The sequence below is a fragment of the Rhinolophus hipposideros genome, assembly GCF_964194185.1.
Source record: "Rhinolophus hipposideros genome assembly, chromosome: 10".
Lineage (NCBI taxonomy): Eukaryota > Metazoa > Chordata > Mammalia > Chiroptera > Rhinolophidae > Rhinolophus > Rhinolophus hipposideros.
Window position 1 is genome coordinate 69,123,263 of NC_138056.1, and position 19,469 is coordinate 69,142,731.

The 19,469-nt window shown below is 34.4% G+C and overlaps 1 protein-coding gene across 1 annotated transcript in view; it reads left to right on the plus strand.

Annotated features, from left to right (window-relative positions):
- CNTN5 (contactin 5) overlaps positions 1–19,469 on the plus strand; it is a 1,322,225-nt gene that overhangs the window by 1,171,588 nt on the left and 131,168 nt on the right. The window contains exons 14-15 of the mRNA XM_081062322.1: positions 15,615–15,742; positions 17,940–18,115. Coding sequence (XP_080918448.1) covers positions 15,615–15,742; positions 17,940–18,115 — 304 coding nt within the window. The remainder of the gene's footprint in view (positions 1–15,614; positions 15,743–17,939; positions 18,116–19,469) is intronic.

The window sequence follows — 19,469 nt, forward strand, 5'->3', positions numbered from 1 at the left end:
AGCCATGAAAAATTCAGGCAAAAGAAGTGACTATGTCTGTGATTTATGTAGTTAAATACAGATTCAGTGTGCAATTTGAATGAAAGGAATGAAAGATGAGAATTCAGAAAAGCAATTAGGAAAGCAATTCAGTAGACTTATCGATAGGTCACTTTACCTATCCCCCTCCCAAACCAGTATAAGGATAAGAGTTACGAATTTTCAACAAACAAATGAGATATCACCTTCTCTGAAATGCCTTCCCTACCCATACTCATATACCTCAGGCTGGTGAGCTGCCCTTTATATGTACTCCAAAGAGTTTCCTATACTTATATCTTTGCAGAATTTATTACACTAAATGTTAATTTCCTGCTTACAAATCCGATGTTTCCTCTGTTCCCTGTGGTTCTGAAGTGTAAGTACTGGGACTTCTCATCATATCCCAGATGCCTTCCACAGTGCCTTGGAATAAAGACACTATTCAATAAGAAGTTGGTGAACCTAACTGAGACACTTCACTCTGCCCCTGCTTTCAGACATTCAGTGGATTAATTACTACCACTCTTTCAAAACTCAGCTTAGATATCACTTTTTCCAGGAGAAAAAAAAATGTGCCTCCATTTAGCACTTATCTCTTTTCATTGTAATTGCATACACAATTGTCTTTCTTGTTAAGAGAATGGCTATTTTATTTACCAAAACAGGAAACCCAAGTATAAGTAGAGTTTTAAGTACCCTCAGTGTTAAATCATGTATGTCCATGCTCTTTGGTGGATACTGCAGGAGCATAGTATAAAGGAGACAATCCACACTCAATCCAGATTACCTTTAAATAAGGTACTTAGCTCCAAGATGAGGAAAGCCTCTACATAGCTGTTCACTTTCTGGCCTGAATTCTCTCCTCTGATCTTGATTTGTTGTTGCTGTTGTTGTTGTGGCTTTTTTTAAATTAAAGTTTATTGGGGTGACAATTGTTAGTAAAGTTACATAGATTTCAGGTGTACAATTCTGTATTATACCATCTATAAATGCCCTTGTGTGTTCACTACCCAGGGTCAGTTCCCCTTCCATTACCATATATTTGATCCCCCTTACCCTCATATCCCTCCCCCCACACCCCCTTAACCTCTGGTAAGCACTAAACTATTGTCTGTGTCTATGAGTTTTTGTTTTTCATTTGTTTGTCTTGTTCTTTTGTTGTTTTTGTTTTATTTACCACATATCAGTGAAATCATATGGTTCTCTGCTTTTTCAGTCTGACTTACTTCGCTTAGCATTATAATCTCAATATCCCTGCATGTTGTCACAAATGGTCCTATTTCATCTTTTCTAACTGCCGAATAGTATTCCATTGTGTATATATACAACAACTTCTTTATCCATTCATCTATCGAAGGACATTTTGGTTGTTTCCATGTCTTGGCCACCATAAACAAAGCTGCAATGAACATTGGAGCACACTTCTCTTTATGTATAAATGTTTTCAGATTTGGGGGGGGGTAGATACCCAAGAGAGGGATTGCTGGGTCATATGGTAATTCTAGCCTTAAATTTTTGAGGAACCTCCACACTGCCTTCCATAGCAGCTGCACCAGTCTGCATTCCCACCAATAGTATATGAGGGTTCCTTTTTCTCCACAGCCTCTTCAACTCTTGTTACTATTTGTCTTGTTGATGAAAGCCATTCTGACTGGGGTGAGGTGATATCTCATTGTGGTTTTCATTTGCATTTCTCTGATGATTAGCGATGTTGAGCATTTTTTCATATGTCTATTTGCCATTTGTATATCCTCTTTGGAGAAATGTCTGTTCAAGTCCTCTGTCCATTTTTCAATTGGGTTGTTTGTTTTTTCGTTGTTGAATTTCATGAGTTCCTTGTATATTTTGGATATTATATATAATGGAGGATATTATTTCCAAACGGAGGCACCGTTTGGAAAAACTTCTTCCATTCAGTTGGTTGCCTCTTTACTTTGCCGATGATTTCTTTTGCTGAACAGAAGCTTTTAAGTTTGATATAGTCCCATTCATTTATTTTACTTCCCTTGCCTTTAGAGTCAAATTCATAAAATGCTCTTTGAACCCAAGGTCCGTACTTTTAGTACCCATGTTTTCTTCTATGCAGAATATTGTTTCAGGTCTTATGCTTAAGGCTTTGATCCATTTTGAATTAATTTTGGTACATGGTGACAGATAGCAGTACAGTTTCATTCTTTTGCATGTGGCTTTCCAATTCTCCAAGCACCATTTATTGAAGAGGCTGTCTTTTCTTCATTATATGTTTTTCGCTTTGTCAAAATTTATCTGTCCATATTTATGTGGTTTTATTTCTGGGTTCTCAATTCTATTCCATTGGTTTACGTGTCTGTGTTTCTGCCAATATCATGCTGTTTTGATTATTGTTGCCCTGTAGTACAAGCTAAAGTCAGGGAGTGTGATACCTCCAGCATTGTTCTTTTTTCTTAAGATTGCTTTGGCTATCCAGGGTCTTTTGTGGTTCCAAACAAATCTGATGATTTTTTGTTCTATTTCTTTAAATAAAGCCATTGGGATTTTGATGGGGATTGCATTAAATCTGTATATTGCTTTGGGTAATATGGCCATTTCAACTATGTTGATTCTTCCAATCCATGAGCAGGGAATGTCTTTCTATTTGTTTGTGTCTGCTTCCATTTCTTTTAAAAATGTCTTACAGTATTCAGCATATGGGTCTTTCACATCCTTGGTTAAGTTTATTCTTAGGTATTTTATTCTTTTTGCTGCAATTGCAAAAGGAATGTTTTTTTTCTTTTTCTGAGATTTCATTGTTAGTATATGGAATGCAATGGATTGTTGTAAGTTGATGTTGTAGCTGGCAACTTTACTGTGTTCGTTGATTGTTTCTAACAGCTTTTTGGTGGAGTCTTTAGGGTGTTCTGTATATAGCATCATGTCATCTGCAAAGAGTGATAATTGAACTTCTTCATTCCCAATTTGAATGCCTTTTATTTCTTCCTCTTGCCTGATTGCTCTGGCAAGGACTTTCAACCCTATGTTGAAAAGCAGAGGTGAAAGGGGACAGCCCTGTCGTGTTCCTGAACGTAGAGCAAAGGGCTTCTGTTTTTCACCATTAATTATGAGATTAGCTGAGGGCTTGTCATAGATGGCCTTTATTATGTTAAGGTATTTTCCTTCTATACCTATTTTATTAAGTGTTTAATCATAAATGGATGTTGTATCTTGTCAAATGCTTTTTCTGCATCAATTGATATAATCATATGATTGTTGTCCTTTATTTTGTTTATGTGATGTATCACATTGATGGATTTGCAGATGTTGCACCAGCCTTGTGCCCCGGGGATGAACCCCACTTGGTCATGATGAGTAATCTTTTCAATGCATTGTTGTATCCGATTTGCTAGAATTTTGTTTAGGATTTTTGCATCAGTATTCATCAGAGATATTGGTCTGTAGTTTTTGTGTGTGTGTGTGTGTGTGTTGTCCTTACCAGGTTTTGGTATCAGGGTATTGTTGGCCTCATAAAATGAGTTAGGGAGTACTGTCTCTTCTTCAATTATTTGGAAGAGTTTGAGCAGGATTGGTATTAGATTCTCTTTGAAGGTTTCGTAGAATTCACTAGTGAAGCCATCTGGTCGCGGACTTTTTCTTTTGGGAAGGTTTTGGATGACTGCTTCAATTTCGTTACTGGTGATCGGTCTGTTTAGATTTTCCAGTTCTTCATGGTTCAGCCTTGGAAGACTATATGTTTCTAAGAACTTGTCCATTTCTTCTAGGTTATTGAATTTTATGGCATATAGTCCTTCATAGTATTCTTGCATGATCCTTTGTATTTCTGTGGTGTCCGTGATAACTTCCCCTTTTTCATTTCTGATTTTGTTAACTACTGTCTTCTCTCTTCTTATCTTAGTGAGTCTAGCCAACGGTTTGTCAATTTTGTTAATCTTTTCAAAGAACCAGCTCTTTGACACATTAATTTTTTCTATTGTCTTTTTGTTCTCTATTTCATTTAGTTCTGCTCTGATTTTTGTTATTTCCTTTTTTCTGCTGACCTTGGGTTTCACTTGTTCTTTTTTTTCTAGTTCTTTAAGGTTTAACATGAGGTTATTCATTTGGGATTTTTCTTGTTCCTTGAGCTAGGCCTGTAATGATGATATGAATTTCCCTCTTAAGACTGCTTTCACTGCATCCCAAAAATTATGGTAAAATGTATTTTCATTGTCATTTGTTTCTATGTATCATTTGCTCTCTCCTCTAATTTCTTCTTTGACCTGGTCATTCTTTAAAAATTTATTGTTTAATCTCCATTTGTTTGTGGTTTTCCTGCTTTCGTTTTGCAGTTGATATCCAATTTCAAAGCCTTCTGGTCAGAGAATATGCTTGGTATGATTTCAATCTTAAATTTGCTGAGGCTAGTTTTATGACCCAATATATGGTCTATACTTGAGAATATTCCATGTACACTAGAAAAAAACGTATAGTCTTATGTTATAGGATGAAGTGCTCTATAAATGTCAATTATGTCCATTTCATCTAATGTGTCATTTAGGGCTGCTATTTTGTTATTCATTTTCTGTTTGGATGATCTATCCATAGCTGTGAATGATATATTTAGGTCCCCTAGTATAATTGTGTTTTGGTCAATTTCTCCTTTTCGTTTGTCAGCAGTTGCTTGGTATATTTTGGTGCTCCCTGATTGGGGGCATAAATATTGATGACTGTTATGTCTTCTTGTTGTATAGTCCCCTTTACTATACATTTTTGTCTCTTGTTTACTATGTCCATTTTTGTCTTGTTATCTTTATCGTCCGATGTCTGTTTCATCTGATATCAGTATAGCTACTCCTGATTTTCTCTGGGTACAATTTCCTTGGAGTGTCACTGTCCACCTTTTCACTTTGAGCCTGTGTGTCCTTGTAGCAGAGGTGTGTCTCTTGGAGACAGCATATGGTTGGGTTTAATTTTTTGATCCAATATGCTACTCTGTGCCTTTTTATTGGTAAGTTCAGTCCATTTACATTAAGGGTGATTATTGGTATGTGAGGATTTCCTATCATTCTATCTTTATTTTTTTGGTAAGGCTGTGTCTCCATTGTTTCTTTGCCTTTTTGTTGTTGTCCATTATTTCTTTGTGGTATATTCTATTATGTTTCCCTCTGTTTCTTCTTCTATTACAGTATATATTTCAGTTCTGGATTTTTTTTTTGAGTGCTTACCATTAAGTTTATGTAAAAGAAAATATGATATTTAGAGTATTCCATTTTCTTCAGCATGCTTACTTTCTCCATTCCCATATTTCGGTTCAGGCCTTTCTCGCCCCCTTTTTATGTTTTTGGTTGCCACAAATTGTCCCACAAAACTGTTAACGGTGATCGAGTAGCCTCCTTTAGTATTTGTCATAGTGCCAGTCGTGTATTTGAAAATTCCTTCAGCTTCTGTGTGTCTGAAAAAGTCCTTTTTCCTCCTGCATCTAAAGGATATCTTTGCTGGGTATATTATTCTTGTCTCATAATTTCTCTCTTTCAATACTTTGAATATTTGGTTCGACTCCCTCCTGGCTTGTAGAGTTTCTGCTGAAAACTCTGATGATAATTTAATGGGCTTTCCTTTGTAGCTTACCGTCTTCTTTCCTCTGGCTGTCTTGAGGATTCTTTCTTTGTCATTGATTTTTGACAGTTTCAATACAACGTGCCTTGGAGAAGGCCTTTTGGGGTTGAGGTAATTAGGTGTTCTATGTGCTTCTTGGATTTGAGGATCCAGTTCTTTACACAAGTTTGGGAAGTGCTCATCGAATGTTTGTATGAATATACTCTCTGTTCCCTTCTCTCTTTCTTCTCCTTCTGGTATGCTCATTATTCTTATATTGCTCTTTCTGATGGAGTCAGAAAGTTCTTGTAGAGTTCTTTCATTTCTTTTAAGTCTCAAGTCTCTTTCTTCTTCCATCTGTGTCATTTACAGATTTCTATCTTCAATGTCACTGATTCTTTCCTCCATCTGGTCAACTCTACTACCTAAGCTGGCTATTTCATTCTTATTGAGTTCTAAATATCCAGAAATTCTATTTGGTTCTTTTCTAAAATTTCAGTCTCTTTGGTAAAATGTTCATGTTGTTCTTTGATTGTGTTTCTGAGTTCATTAAACTGCCTTTCTGTATTTCCTTGCATCTCGTTGAGTTTTTTTCAGAAATGCAATCTTGAATTCTCTGTCATTTAAGTCACATATTTCCATATCTTTAAGTTCCTTTTCTGGAGACTTTTCACTTTCTTTCTGAGCTGTCTTGTTGCCTTGGTTATTCATGGCAATTACTGATTAATTGTTTCTCTTCCTAGAAATCTACAAGAGTGGGTTCTGCAACAGGATGATAGGAAGAGGTCTTTGTTTTGTTTTTCAGTACGTGTTGGTAGAATGCTTTATTTTCTCTCCTACTGCAGCCTTTTTTTCTCTCTTACACTGTAGTGTTATGTTTTCTCTGCACTATTCCAGGTTCTCACATAATGAGGGAATTCCCTGGAAAGCTAGCTTCTCCTCTTTAATAGTTCGCCTGGGTCATAAAGCACCACGTCCGTGTGGGGATGCAGAGAGCTTTTGAAGTTTCAAAGCTCTTTCTGCACCAGATTCAGAGCCCGTGTGTTTTAGCAGTTCTGTTTACTCCTGCAGGGTTCTGCCCAGATAGGTGGGGACAGGGGCGGGATGGGTTGCAAGATGTGGCCCATCTTGCCAGTCCTGCTTCCACAGCTCTCTCCCCTTTGCCAGAACTAATTGGGCTGCAAGTCTGTGTCTGTGGACACATTTCTCAGAACTGCAAATATTCTGTTCTTTTGAGCTGACACTGCTACTGTTCCACTTCTAGCACTGGGCAGGTGGGGGCGTGGTGAGCCCTGGAAAGGGAGGGAGGGGGCAGCTAGTCTCAGTGCCTAAGGCTTCCATTCTCTGCAGCAGTGAGGACTTAAACCACCGTTTTCAGCCTTTTCCCCTCAGTCTTTGCTCCAAGGTCTCTGCCGTGAGCATTGGGTTCAGCCGTGTTATAGGATGTCCCCTCAGCGCTGTGGACCATAAACGGAACCCTAACAGTCCGAATTCTTCCCTCTCCTGCAGCTGCAGTAGTCCCGGGATGCTGCAATCTTGGAGCACTGAGCTATGTCTGTGTCCTACGCCTGCATGGCTCCATCTCTGCACTTCTCCCTTCCCTCCTCCCCTGCTTGTGCAATTTGGCCACCTTTAGGTGAATTCAGTAGTCAGCCTCTTTGTCTTGCCTGTCTGCTGTGTAGGGAGTCCTTTGTGGAGTTATAGTTGCTCAATTTGTTACAAATTCCAGGGGAGATTTCCAGAGGCTCACCTCATGCTGCCATTTTGATGACATCACTCTGATTTATTTTTAATAATATCCCCACACTATGATTAATGCAAAAAAATCTATAGAGATTCTCATTTCATGGGAGAGTATGTCCTGTTCACATAAACTAACTACAGTTAATGTCAAAGGGTCCCAGTATTTGTATTAACAATATATTGAAAATTCAGCATATATTGAAAAGAGTATATACCAGAATCAGGTGGGATTCCATCCAGAAATGAAAAGCTTATTCACAAATGAATCCAAAACTGAATGAATGTGACAAACCACATAAACAAAATGATGTATACAAATAATGTCATTATATAAATAGATGCAGAAAAAGCTTTTGATAGATTCCAACATCCATTTGTGATAAAAACTCTCAGCATAATAAGGATAGAGGGAACATACCTCTACATAATAAATGCTATACATGACAAACACAGCTAACATTATACTCAACAGTGAAAAGCTGAAAGCTTTTTCTTTAAGATCAGGAATCAGACAAGGATGCCCACTTTCACCACTTTTATTCAACATAGCATTGGAAGTCCTAGCCACAACAATCAGACAAGAGAAAGAAATAAAAGGCATCTAAATTGGAAAGGAAGCTGTAATACAGTCATTAATATTAGTATTAGAACTAATAAATGAATTCAGTAAAGTAACAGTATACAAAATTAATATTCTTAAATTGGTTGCCTTTTTATACACTAAAAAGAACTATCAGAAAGTAAAAAATTAAGAAAATAATCCCATTTAAATTACATCATAAAAAGTACCTCAGAATAAATTTAACCAAGGAGTTAAAGACCTGTACTTGGAAAATTATGAGACGTTGAAGAAAGAAATTGAAGAAGATACAAATAAGTGGAAGTATATACTGTGCCCATGGATAATAAGAATTAATGTCATTAAAATGTCCACACTACCCAAGCAATCTACAGATTCAGTGCAATTCCTATCAAATTACCAATGGCATTTTCACAGAACTAGAACAAATAATCATAAAATTTATAGGAAACCACAAAAGAACCCCGAATAGCCACACCAATTGAAAAAGAAGAACAAAGTTGGAGGTATCATGCTCCACCTGATATCAAACTATACTACAAAGCTGTAATAATCAAAATAGCATGGCACTGGCATAAAACCAGACACATTGATCAATGGAACAGAATCGAGAGCTCAAGAATAAAGCCACACTTATATGCTTATATGGTCATTTCATCCATGACAAAGGAGGCAAGAATGTACAATAGGGTAAAGACAGTTTCTTCAATAAAAGGAGTTAGAGAACTGTACATGCAAGAAAATGAAAGTAGATAACTTTCTTATACCACATCCAAAAATAAACTCATAATATATTAAAGACTTATGTGTAAGACCTGAAATCATAAAACTACTAGGAGAAAATATAGGCAGTAATTTTTTTGACATCACTCTTAGCCATATATATATATATGATATGTCTCCTCAGGCAAGGGAAACAAAAGAAAAAAAATAAACAAATTGGACTACATCAAACTAAAAAGTTTTTGCACAGTGAAGGAAACCATTAACAAAATGAAAAGATAGCCTATTTAATGGGAGAAGATATTCGCCAATGATACCTTTTATAAAGGGTTAATATCCAAAATGTAAAAGAACACATATGGGGCTGTCGGATGGCTCAGTTGGATAGAACATGAGCTCTGAACAGCAGGGTGCTGGTTCAATTCCCACATGGGCCAGTGAGCTAAACCCTCCACAACTAGAATGAAGACAATGAGCTACTGCTGAGCTTCCAGAGGGGCAGCCGGATTGCTCAGTTGGTCAGAGCTCGAGCTCTCAACAACAAGGTTGCAGGATCATGGGATGGTGGGCCGCGCCCCCTGTAACTAAAAATTGAAAATAGTGACTGGACTTGGAACTGAACTGCTTCCTCCACAACTAGATTGAAGGACAGCGACTTGGAACTGATGGGCCCTGGAGAAACACACTGTTCCCCAATATTCCCCAATTAAAAATAAAAAAAGAAGAAGAATTCATACAACTTAGCAACAAGAAGAATAAAAAACCTGATTTAAAATATGAGCAGAGGACCTGAATAGACATTTCTCCAAAGAGGTTGTACAGATGGCCAATAGAAATATGAAAACATGCTCAACATCACTAATCATAAGTGACATGCAAATTAAAATCACAATGAGATATAACCTCACACCTGTCAGAATGGCTATCACCAATAAATTAATAAACAACAAGTGTTGGCGAGGATGTGATGAAAAGGGAGCCCTCATGCACTGCTGGTGGGATTGCAGATTGGTGCAGCCACTACGGAAAACAATATAGAGGTTCCTCAAAAAATAAAAATAGAACTACCTTGTGATCCAGCAATTCCACTCCTGGATATTTATCAGAAAAAACTAAAAACACTAATTCAGAAAGATATATATGCACCCCTATGTTCACTGCAGCATTATTTACAGTAGCCAAGATATGGAATCAACCTAAGCGTCTGTCAATCATTGAATGGATAAAGAAGATGTGGTACATATATACAATGGACTATTACTCAGCCATAAAAATTAATGAAATCTTGCAATTTGTGATGATGTGGATGAGCCTGGCAGGTATTATGATAAGTGAAATAACTCAGACAGAGAAAGACAAATACCATATTATTTCACTTATATGTGTAATCTCAAAAACAAAATAAACAAAGCAAATAAATTTGTGGGTACAGAGAACAAATTGATGGTCTCCAGGTGGGAAAGGTGTTAGGTGTGGTGTTACTTCATGAAAGAAGAAACACAGATGGGAAGTAAGTATACGAAAACATGCTCAACATCACTCATTAGTTATTAGGGAAATGCAACTTAAAACCGTGATGACATTTCAGTATCTACTTATTGTAATATGTAGCTACAACTCAAACAACTAACTATATCAAGTATGGTAAGAACTCTCATGCAATAGGGGAGAAAGGTGAAAAGGCTTAAGAGGTACTGATTAACAGTTATAAAAATAGTCTCGAGAATGAGTAGAGCATAAGGAATATAATCAATAGTATTATAATAACTGTGTGGTATCAGATGGGTACTGGACTTATTGGAATGATCACTTTGTAAGGTACATAAATGTCTAATTGCTATGCTGTACATCTGAAACTAATATAATATTATATGTTAACTGTAATTGAAAAATATTTTTTAAAAAACAGAATTGTACACCTGAAAAAACCTAGCAACATTACTAACAATTGTCAACCCAATAAATTTTAATTAAAAATAAAATTATAAATTGAGTTTTTCTGACTCAGAAATTATATGTTTAGGCATTTATCCCAGAGAAACTAACGCTTATGTTCATTCAAAAACTTGTACACAGATGCTTATAACAACTTTATTTGCAATACCAAATTTTAGGATCTGCTTAGAATGTCCTTCAACAGGTGAATGGCTAAAGAAAATGTGATATATCCATGCCATGGAATACTATTCAGCAATAAGAAAAATAAACTAACACACACAACTTGAATGCATTTTTAGGAAATTAAGTTAAGTGAATTAAAAGGCCAACCCCAAGGTTACATATTCTAAGATTTCATTTATATAACTTTTTTTTTGGGGGGGGAGAAAAGAAATGGAGGGCAAACTGCTGGTTGGCAGGAATTAGGAACCAGGGGAGAGGGAGGTGAAGGATGATAGAAGTGTGGGATGAAGATGGGTGTGGCTATAAAAAGGAAAATGAAGAATCTTTTTGGTGTTAGAACTGTTCTGTATCATGACTGTGGTGGTGGACATGCAAATGCTAAATGATAACATTGTGTACAACTTAAAACACACACAAATAAGTAAATTAAAGCTGGGCAAAAAAGCTAAACACAATCAATGGATTGCATTAATATCAATATCCTAGTTGTAGTATTATGCTATAATTTTACAAAATGTTACCATCGATGGACACTAGAAAAAGCATACAGGGATCTCTCAGTATTATTTCATAAAACTGCATGTAACTCTACAATTATTTCAAATTTTTTCATTTGAATAAATAAATAAGTAAATATTTTATTATAGCATCAAAATCATAGGGATAAATCTGACAAGAGATATGTAAAACCTGTAGACTACTAACTACAAAATACTGTGTAGAGAAATTAAAGACCTGAACAAATGGAGATGTATAATGTTCACCAATTGCAAAACCCGATTGTTTCAATTCTTCCGCATATTGACCTAGAAATGTATTGAAATCCTAATCAAAATATCAGCAGGTATTTTTTTTTAGAAATTTACTTTTTTTCTAAAATTCATATGGAAATGCAATGAATATAAAATAGACAAGACAGTTTTGAAAAAGAAGAGAGAAGTAGGAAATCTTAACTTACCTGACTTCAAGATCATAATGATACAGTAGTCAAGATGGTGTGGTTTTGGCATGAAGAAAGATAAACAGATCAATTGAACAGAAGAAAAGTGACCTACACATTTATGGCCAATGGATTTTTTTTTTTTAATTGAAGGTCTTTTTTAATGATTCATATTTGAGAAATTAAACAAGGATATTAAGAAACAAATGAAGTTTAAAAAATTCTATGCATAATTCAGGGTATTGAAATTGCTGTTGACAAAACTTGCCCCTCTTGGAAAGGTATTTTTTGACAGTGGTGAAAAGGTCATGGAGAAAACATAGTCTTTTAAAAATAATAGCATGGAACAATTGGATTACCATATCCAAAATAAATATAAGTTAGATTCATACCTCAGAGCATAAACAAAAAGTAACCCACAATGAATCACAAACATAAACATAAAACTTAGAACTGTAAAATTTCTAAAAGAAAGCAGAAAATCTTTGTGACCTTAGGTTATATAAAGATTTCTTAGTACAACAAAAACACAAAGCATGAAATAAAATTGACAAATTGGATTTCATCAACATTAAGAACTTCTGCTGTTAGAAAAATGCTAAGACATGCCGCAAACTGGCAGAAAATATTTGCAAATTTCATACCTGAAAAAGGAATTATATCTGGAATATAAAAAGAACTCTCAAACCTCAATAAGAAAACAACTCAAAAAAATTGGTAAATTATCAAATAATCACTTCACCAAAGAAGAAACACAGATAGGAAGTAAGCTCCTGAAAAGATGCTCAATGTCACTCATTAGTCATTAGGGAAGTGCAACTTAAAACCGTGAGGAGATTCTAGTAGTACCTCCTTATAGTAATACTAGCTAAGACTAAAATGACTGACTATATGAGTATCAAGTGTTGTAAGAACTTCATCCAATGCTGCTAGGAATATGAAGTAGTGCAACCACTTGGAAACACTACAACAGCTTCCTAAAAAGTCAAATATTAAACATAAACCAGATGATGCAGTCATCATAGTCCTATAAATTTATTCAAAAGAAAGAAAAACAAATATCCGTAAAAAACTTTGTACACAAATGTTCATAGCAGCTTTATTTGTAATGGCCCCAAGTTGAAAATAAGCCAAATGTCCATCCAAAGGTGAATGGATAAACAAGTTGTGGTATATACACATAAGGAAATACAAACTCAGCAATTAAAAGGAATGTATTATTGATAATGCATGGATGAATATCCGCTTAATTTCAATTATGCTGAGTGAAATAAACTAAACAAAAAGGAATATATGCATAATGTTGTAATTCTATTTATATGTATTCCTATAAATGTGCAAACTTAACTCTAGTAAGCAGATCAATAGTTGCCTAGCTATAAAGGTAAGGGTGGGAAGGGGATAGGGGAAGAGAATATGAAGGAACAGAGATGCTTTGGGTGTGATGTGTATGTTGATTGTCTTGACTGTGGTAATGGTTTCATGACTACTTCCATATGGGGGAACTTTTCAAAGTATACACTTTAAATGTGTGAGCTTATAGTATGCCTATCATAGCTCAATAAAGCAATATGAGAGCCAAGATATCTCCAGGTCTAGGCCGAAATTCATGGAGAAATTAAGAGACCAGAATATACTAAGCATCACTTGAATGTTAGAATGCTGGTTTGCATTTCTAAGATCTCTTCCTACCTCCAACAGACCTTCACTTTACCACCGCCTTACCACCCTACTCCAAGATCAAGGATGTCTCAGCAGAATTAATCCCCAAATCTGAAAATTCCAAATGTAGGAGTCACATGTAATAATAGCAGAGGAAAGAAGATAGATAGAGGTGGGAAATTGCAAGGAAATATTTATTCAATATTCAGTTATCTAGTAATTATGTATGCAATAGCCAGACATAATGTAAATCACATTCATTGTCTAATCAATTTTTTTTTCTAAGTTTGAAAAATGAGCTCATCTGATAAGGATGTATAATATGAATTAGTAGACAGGCTTTTGGTTAAATGACACTGCCACTTGACAGATGAAAAACATCATGGTACTTAAAATTCTTCGTCCCCCAGTGTATCAGTAGCCTACAGTACAAGAGTGTTCATAAACTATCTTTAAAAGGAAAATATAATATATCGCATGCTGTCAGTGAGAAAGGACTTACCTTAAATCAAGAGCTGAAAATACTGCCAGTATCTAAGATACATTTATTTCTTTAAAGGAGGTGAATTTTAAGCCAAACTTCCTACCTGCTGGATTAGAATTTACACCAGTCAGTAAAATCCAGATATTTTCAAGATATTGACAAGCAGCATAAATTACAGTCATTTTCTAAATTTCAGTAAAGTTTCTTATTCTCCCAAGAGGATACCTATTTGTTTATAAAAAAATATATATTTTTTTTGCTTTCAAATATGTCTTTTTTCATAGTGTTGTATTTCGGGGATTGAAATGTAATAAATACATTATATTGTATTTTTATAGAAACTGAGCACTACCTAAATAAATGAACATAATTTTTCATTGGCCATCTTGACTAGATTTTATATCTTTTGAGATCACTGCGTTTTCCAAATATCTCAAGTTAGTATCAATCCTAGACATAAATTACAAAATCAAATTCTCTATTCCTAGTTTGCCTTGCTTCTAAATTTATCTCCATTCTTACATGTTGTAAATCAATTTTGATTGATATTGAAAACAATATGATGTTTTTAAACTGGTATGTTTATTGATGACTATATGTAAGTATAAATTCATAAGCAGTATTCAGCATCTTAGAATCTAATCCAATTGTTATAAATTTCAGTGATCTCAGTAACTCAGTTGTGGGTGATTGGCAAGATTGAATACACATTTTCAAATAACATAAATGATGTTGACTAAACAGATTCAACCATTCTTGTATCTTAAATAGTCTAATATTATCACATTGCTGTAGAATAAACTATTTTCAGGACTAGGAAGATCCAGTTTTAGGATTTCAAGTTCAGTGGAGTCACTGGTTCTTACCAAAAGCAGTGCAGTCAGTTACATTCTCTTTCCTAAAAGAAGCCAGTCCAAACTCTAGTGGCATATCAAATAAAACTACCAACAGCCACTTCTATTATGTTTCAGGTTCCTTTAGTAGGTTGATGCACTAGTGAAGTAATAGGTTGTATTTCAGTAGCTTAGAAGAAAGAAAAGGACAAAAAACTAATTTAATTTAAATCTGTGTATTTCTGGAATGATGACTACGTAAGAGACTACAGTAATTCTAAATATCAAACTCATTGTCACTGGTTCGAAATTTTTTTAATAATGCTGTAATTTTTCACCTTCATATAAGACCTAAGCTTTACTTTTAACAAAGATCTCAATTTAGCCAAAATGCAAACTCAGATAGCATGCTTTTATAGTTAAAAAGTGAAGTGCGAGCTGCCCGAGTATCAGGTCTCAATTTTATACCCTTGCAGCACCAGTGGCACTGTAGAGAAACTACCATAAATCATCTCTTGGCTGTATACAATTAATTTTATGTTCTGCACCTGTCCTCCTCTATGTTTTTTTTTTTTATATTTGATTTTTGGGTCACTCTTGGTTTGAGGTGAAATACGCAAGCTTAATATTAAAATATTGCTGGGTGATATTATAGTATAAGTTTTAATAACCAAACTCAAGGTCACCTTTTCCACAAGTTTTAAAATTAACTGTCAAAAAAGTATCAAAAGAAAAATAACCTGTAAGTGTCTAACCCTTTTAAATATGAGAAGATATTAAGTTGGTTTATTGCATAATTTCTTCAAGGGTAAAACATTTCTACTATCACTGCATATTTTCACAGTGATCTTTTATCTTACTTATTATTACCTTGGAAGTGGTTTCAGACTTCATCAGAGTTTCTTACTACTTAGCTGATTTTCAGTAAAACAAGGAAAAAAAATTTTTTTTAATAATTTTCAGAATAGCTATTCTTCCAGACGGGAGTCTACGGATCCTAAATGCTTCTAAATCAGATGAGGGAAAGTACGTTTGCCAAGGGGAAAATGTCTTTGGTTCTGCTGAAATCATAGCTTCAGTATCTGTAAAAGGTAAGAAAATGTGGATAAATATTTCATAAGCGTCGTTTCACAGCTTTATCAGAAAGTGAATAAATATAATATACAGGTATATGTGTTTGCACGGATGTGTGTGCATGTTCCTGTTGATAAAATACATTGTAAAAGTAGAATTAACACAGCCAAATTGACCCTTTCCATTATTTAGGGGACATAAAGAAAGGAATGCTTTGTGGTAGAAATTTAAATCTTTTCCTTTGAACAAAATACGTGAGAGGATAAAGAAAGCTTTCTGAGATTTTAGTTGGTGTCTCAAAAGTGAAAAGTATGCTAATAGTATAAAAACATTTTTCATCTCCCAAGATTAATTTTAGCATTAATCAGTAATATTCCTTTATTACCACTTCAGTAGGGGATTTGGGGCAGAAAGGAGTAGCAGGAGGAGGGCGTGAATAGGAGGTTTGGAGTGTGTATCAGATAAACTGACACCAGAGCTGCTCTTTAATGCTGGCGTTAAGCATTTTTTATATAATATCATTTTTTAATATTACAAATATTGCTGCCTAAATATTTATGTGAGTTTTATGTTTCTAAAGTGGAGGGATTTCAAGCTTACATCCTTCTTTTGAGACTACATGTCACTGCTTAGTGTTAAGAGAATCTCATATTGTAGGCAGTCCCTTGGATTGGTAAAGGAATATTTTTCACAACTGAACTATATATCCTTAATTTTTTTCCATGTGTGCATGTGTTGTATATTGAATCATACTTTGGCGACAAAAATAGGAAAATGTTAATTTTCATTCTTTAGAAATAGAAAAGTAATTAAAAGAGCCAGTACTCTGATATTTTAGAGAAGAGGGAAACATCAACGGAAGGAAGAAACAGAATTTAAAAGATGTCTTCATTTATGCTATACATTATGAGAATCCAACTCAGTCTTCTACTTCCAGTCTTATTCCTTCTCTGTGCTAAATAATGTATTTTTCATAATGAGGCAGCTCTGGATCCAGAGACTTGTTTTATATAATAACAAAAATGTTTTATGTTCATCATGAGATAAATAGAATATTTATTTCCGTGGAATATTCTAATTCGCACAAAGTTTAAACTAGAGTATGATGTGATTATCTGTCTTCTCTGATGAAGCCGAAACTTAGACTGCCACACAAAATACCTGACTTCTAAAATGTTAGCATTTATAGTGGCATTCCTTGCCTGGCCGCACCTCTCAGTGACCACTGAGAAGGAGGTTATCGGTTATGGTTAAGAATGGTGCTTCATCAGAGTACGATATTTGCAACAATAGAGCTAGACTAGGAAAATTGGGCTAATTTTTAATCATTTGTGTCAGTCATCTTGAGGCATACACAATCAGAAATCTACTTAAAAAGAAAGACAAAACCAAAATCCTGTCTCCATCATTTCCCTACTTTATTCAAAGTAACACATCATATTACAATTATTTGATCACTATCTTAACCCTTAGACAGACAGCTCAATGAGCCATTATTGCTTCAAAGGTTTTCTAAACCCTGTAAAAATGTATGTATTTTTTAATTGAATTGAATCATGAAGTATTTAAAAAACATTGTTTTTCTCAGAAACATTTCCATTCAATATTTTGCCTTTCTTTTCAGATCTCAAAACATTCATAATCTATTAGAGTGATTTTTTATAATCAGCCAGAGGTGCCTGTCAACATCTTTTCTACTCATAAGAGGGATTGGTGTGATAGTGGTATTATATTTCTGTCTCTGTTCAGATAGTTATTTGAGGGGAGGTGCTTCCTATAACCTTTAAACAAGAAGACTCACCTAATTCTTCCTCCTTAAATATGGAGCATTTTTTATTGTAAAACTCCTTTTATTTATACTTGATGATCCTTATAGGTGAGCAGGGAGACTGTGGCTTCTTTTTCTGATTTATCTCCTTCCAGAATACCAAATTCCCCGTGTAGTTACATAGTCTCTCATCTTTTTCGTCCAAGTTGACTTCTTAATAGGAACAGGGACTTTTAAATCATCACTCCCCTACAGAAGCATAGTAAAATGCCTTAGCATACCAACATGTAATATTTCAACTAATAATAGTTTATTTAAGGATGTCTATCTGAAACAACTGTATTGCATAGATTCCTTGTTTAAGCTTCCCTCTATTATTTAAAACATAGAAAGCAGGTGAATATTATGTGTTCGTTATGTTAATCAATGCATTTTTATTTCTATAGAACCTACAAGAATAGAACTTACTCCTAAAAGAACAGAGTTAACAGTGGGAGAAAGCATCGTTCTTAATTGCAAAGCAATTCACGATGCTAGTTTGGATGTCACTTTCTACTGGACACTAAAAGGACAGCCTATTGATTTCGAAAAAGAAGGTGGACATTTTGAAAACATCAGGGCCGTAAGTTAATACACTTTTATTTTTTGAGTAATAATAATTTTAGAAATTTAGAATCAATTGTAAAAACTTTCTTATCTATGAAATGCTAAGCAAAAATAGGAAAAAATCAATTTGATTTTAATGACTACATTCTTTCATTAGTTTATACTATGTCAAAATGAAAGAAATAATTATTTTAAAATCCTCAGTAAGAAATTGGGAATACTTTATTAAGCAAATCTGGTTTCTTTGCCACTTTTATTTACTTGATTAATATTATTAATGTTAACAAATTACTTCTCAAAAGTTATGTTGCTACATAAAGTGGCAAGTGTTATTTAAAGCATTAATAGTAATCATGATACAATACATAAGTAAAATAACTTGCCTGCTCTACTCCTCAAGAAATAGTAATTTTGGGAGATTTTTAAATTTTTCATAGGCTATAGAGCTAAAATATGTAACCCATAGTCAGAAATGCACAGTAACCTTAGATAAACATTCACAGACATGCTAATTTCTTGTCTACCAAAACTTTTCCTTGTAATATTTTCTTTTATTTTATATATCTACATGGCAATCAACTACATAGAGTGGGAAGTCTTTTGATCCAAATTTTATAGAACTATCACAGTGTCGTAATTCAATAGAGACGTGAAAAAACACCTCTTTTCCCCACTGTCTTATTTAAGACATAGAACAAGAATAATAGAAAAAAAGCCGGTTGGAATTAGGGTGGCAGAGAGAGATTTGGGCTGCAATATCCTTTCTATATTAGCTAAAGAGATGGATCCCAATACAATTTATCAATCCAATTTAAAATGCTGTCATATGCTTATTAACATTAGTTTATTTTTCTCTAAATATTTTGGAAAACACATATTTTGGAAAAACTCAGCTGTAATGAGCCTAAACATATAAAACTCAGTTTGGACTGAATTTTATTATAAAGGTAATATGACACTGAAAAAAGTCCTAGACCAAAAGTCAGGAATTTTCTGGATCTATTTCTACTTAAATCCCTAATTAGCTGTGTATCAAAAAGCAAGTCACTCAACTTGTCTGGGCGTTAATCTCATAGAACAATAAAGCGAACAAGTTTGACCAGATAATTTCTAAGATCCTTTCTCACTCTAGAATCTGACAAATTTATATTAGAAGAGTAAACATGAGCTCTCTTTCTTACATTTGTCAATGTAACCAAAATTAAACATTTTCTTCCAAATTATTCCTTTTATCCTGGTTTACTTTGTAATTAGTGGGAGAGACTACAAGAAATAATTACCAACTACATTTTTCACATCTCATTAAATAAATTAGTTTTAATTATTAATGGTTTAATGTACCATGAATGTCACAAAACAGATCCAGAAAA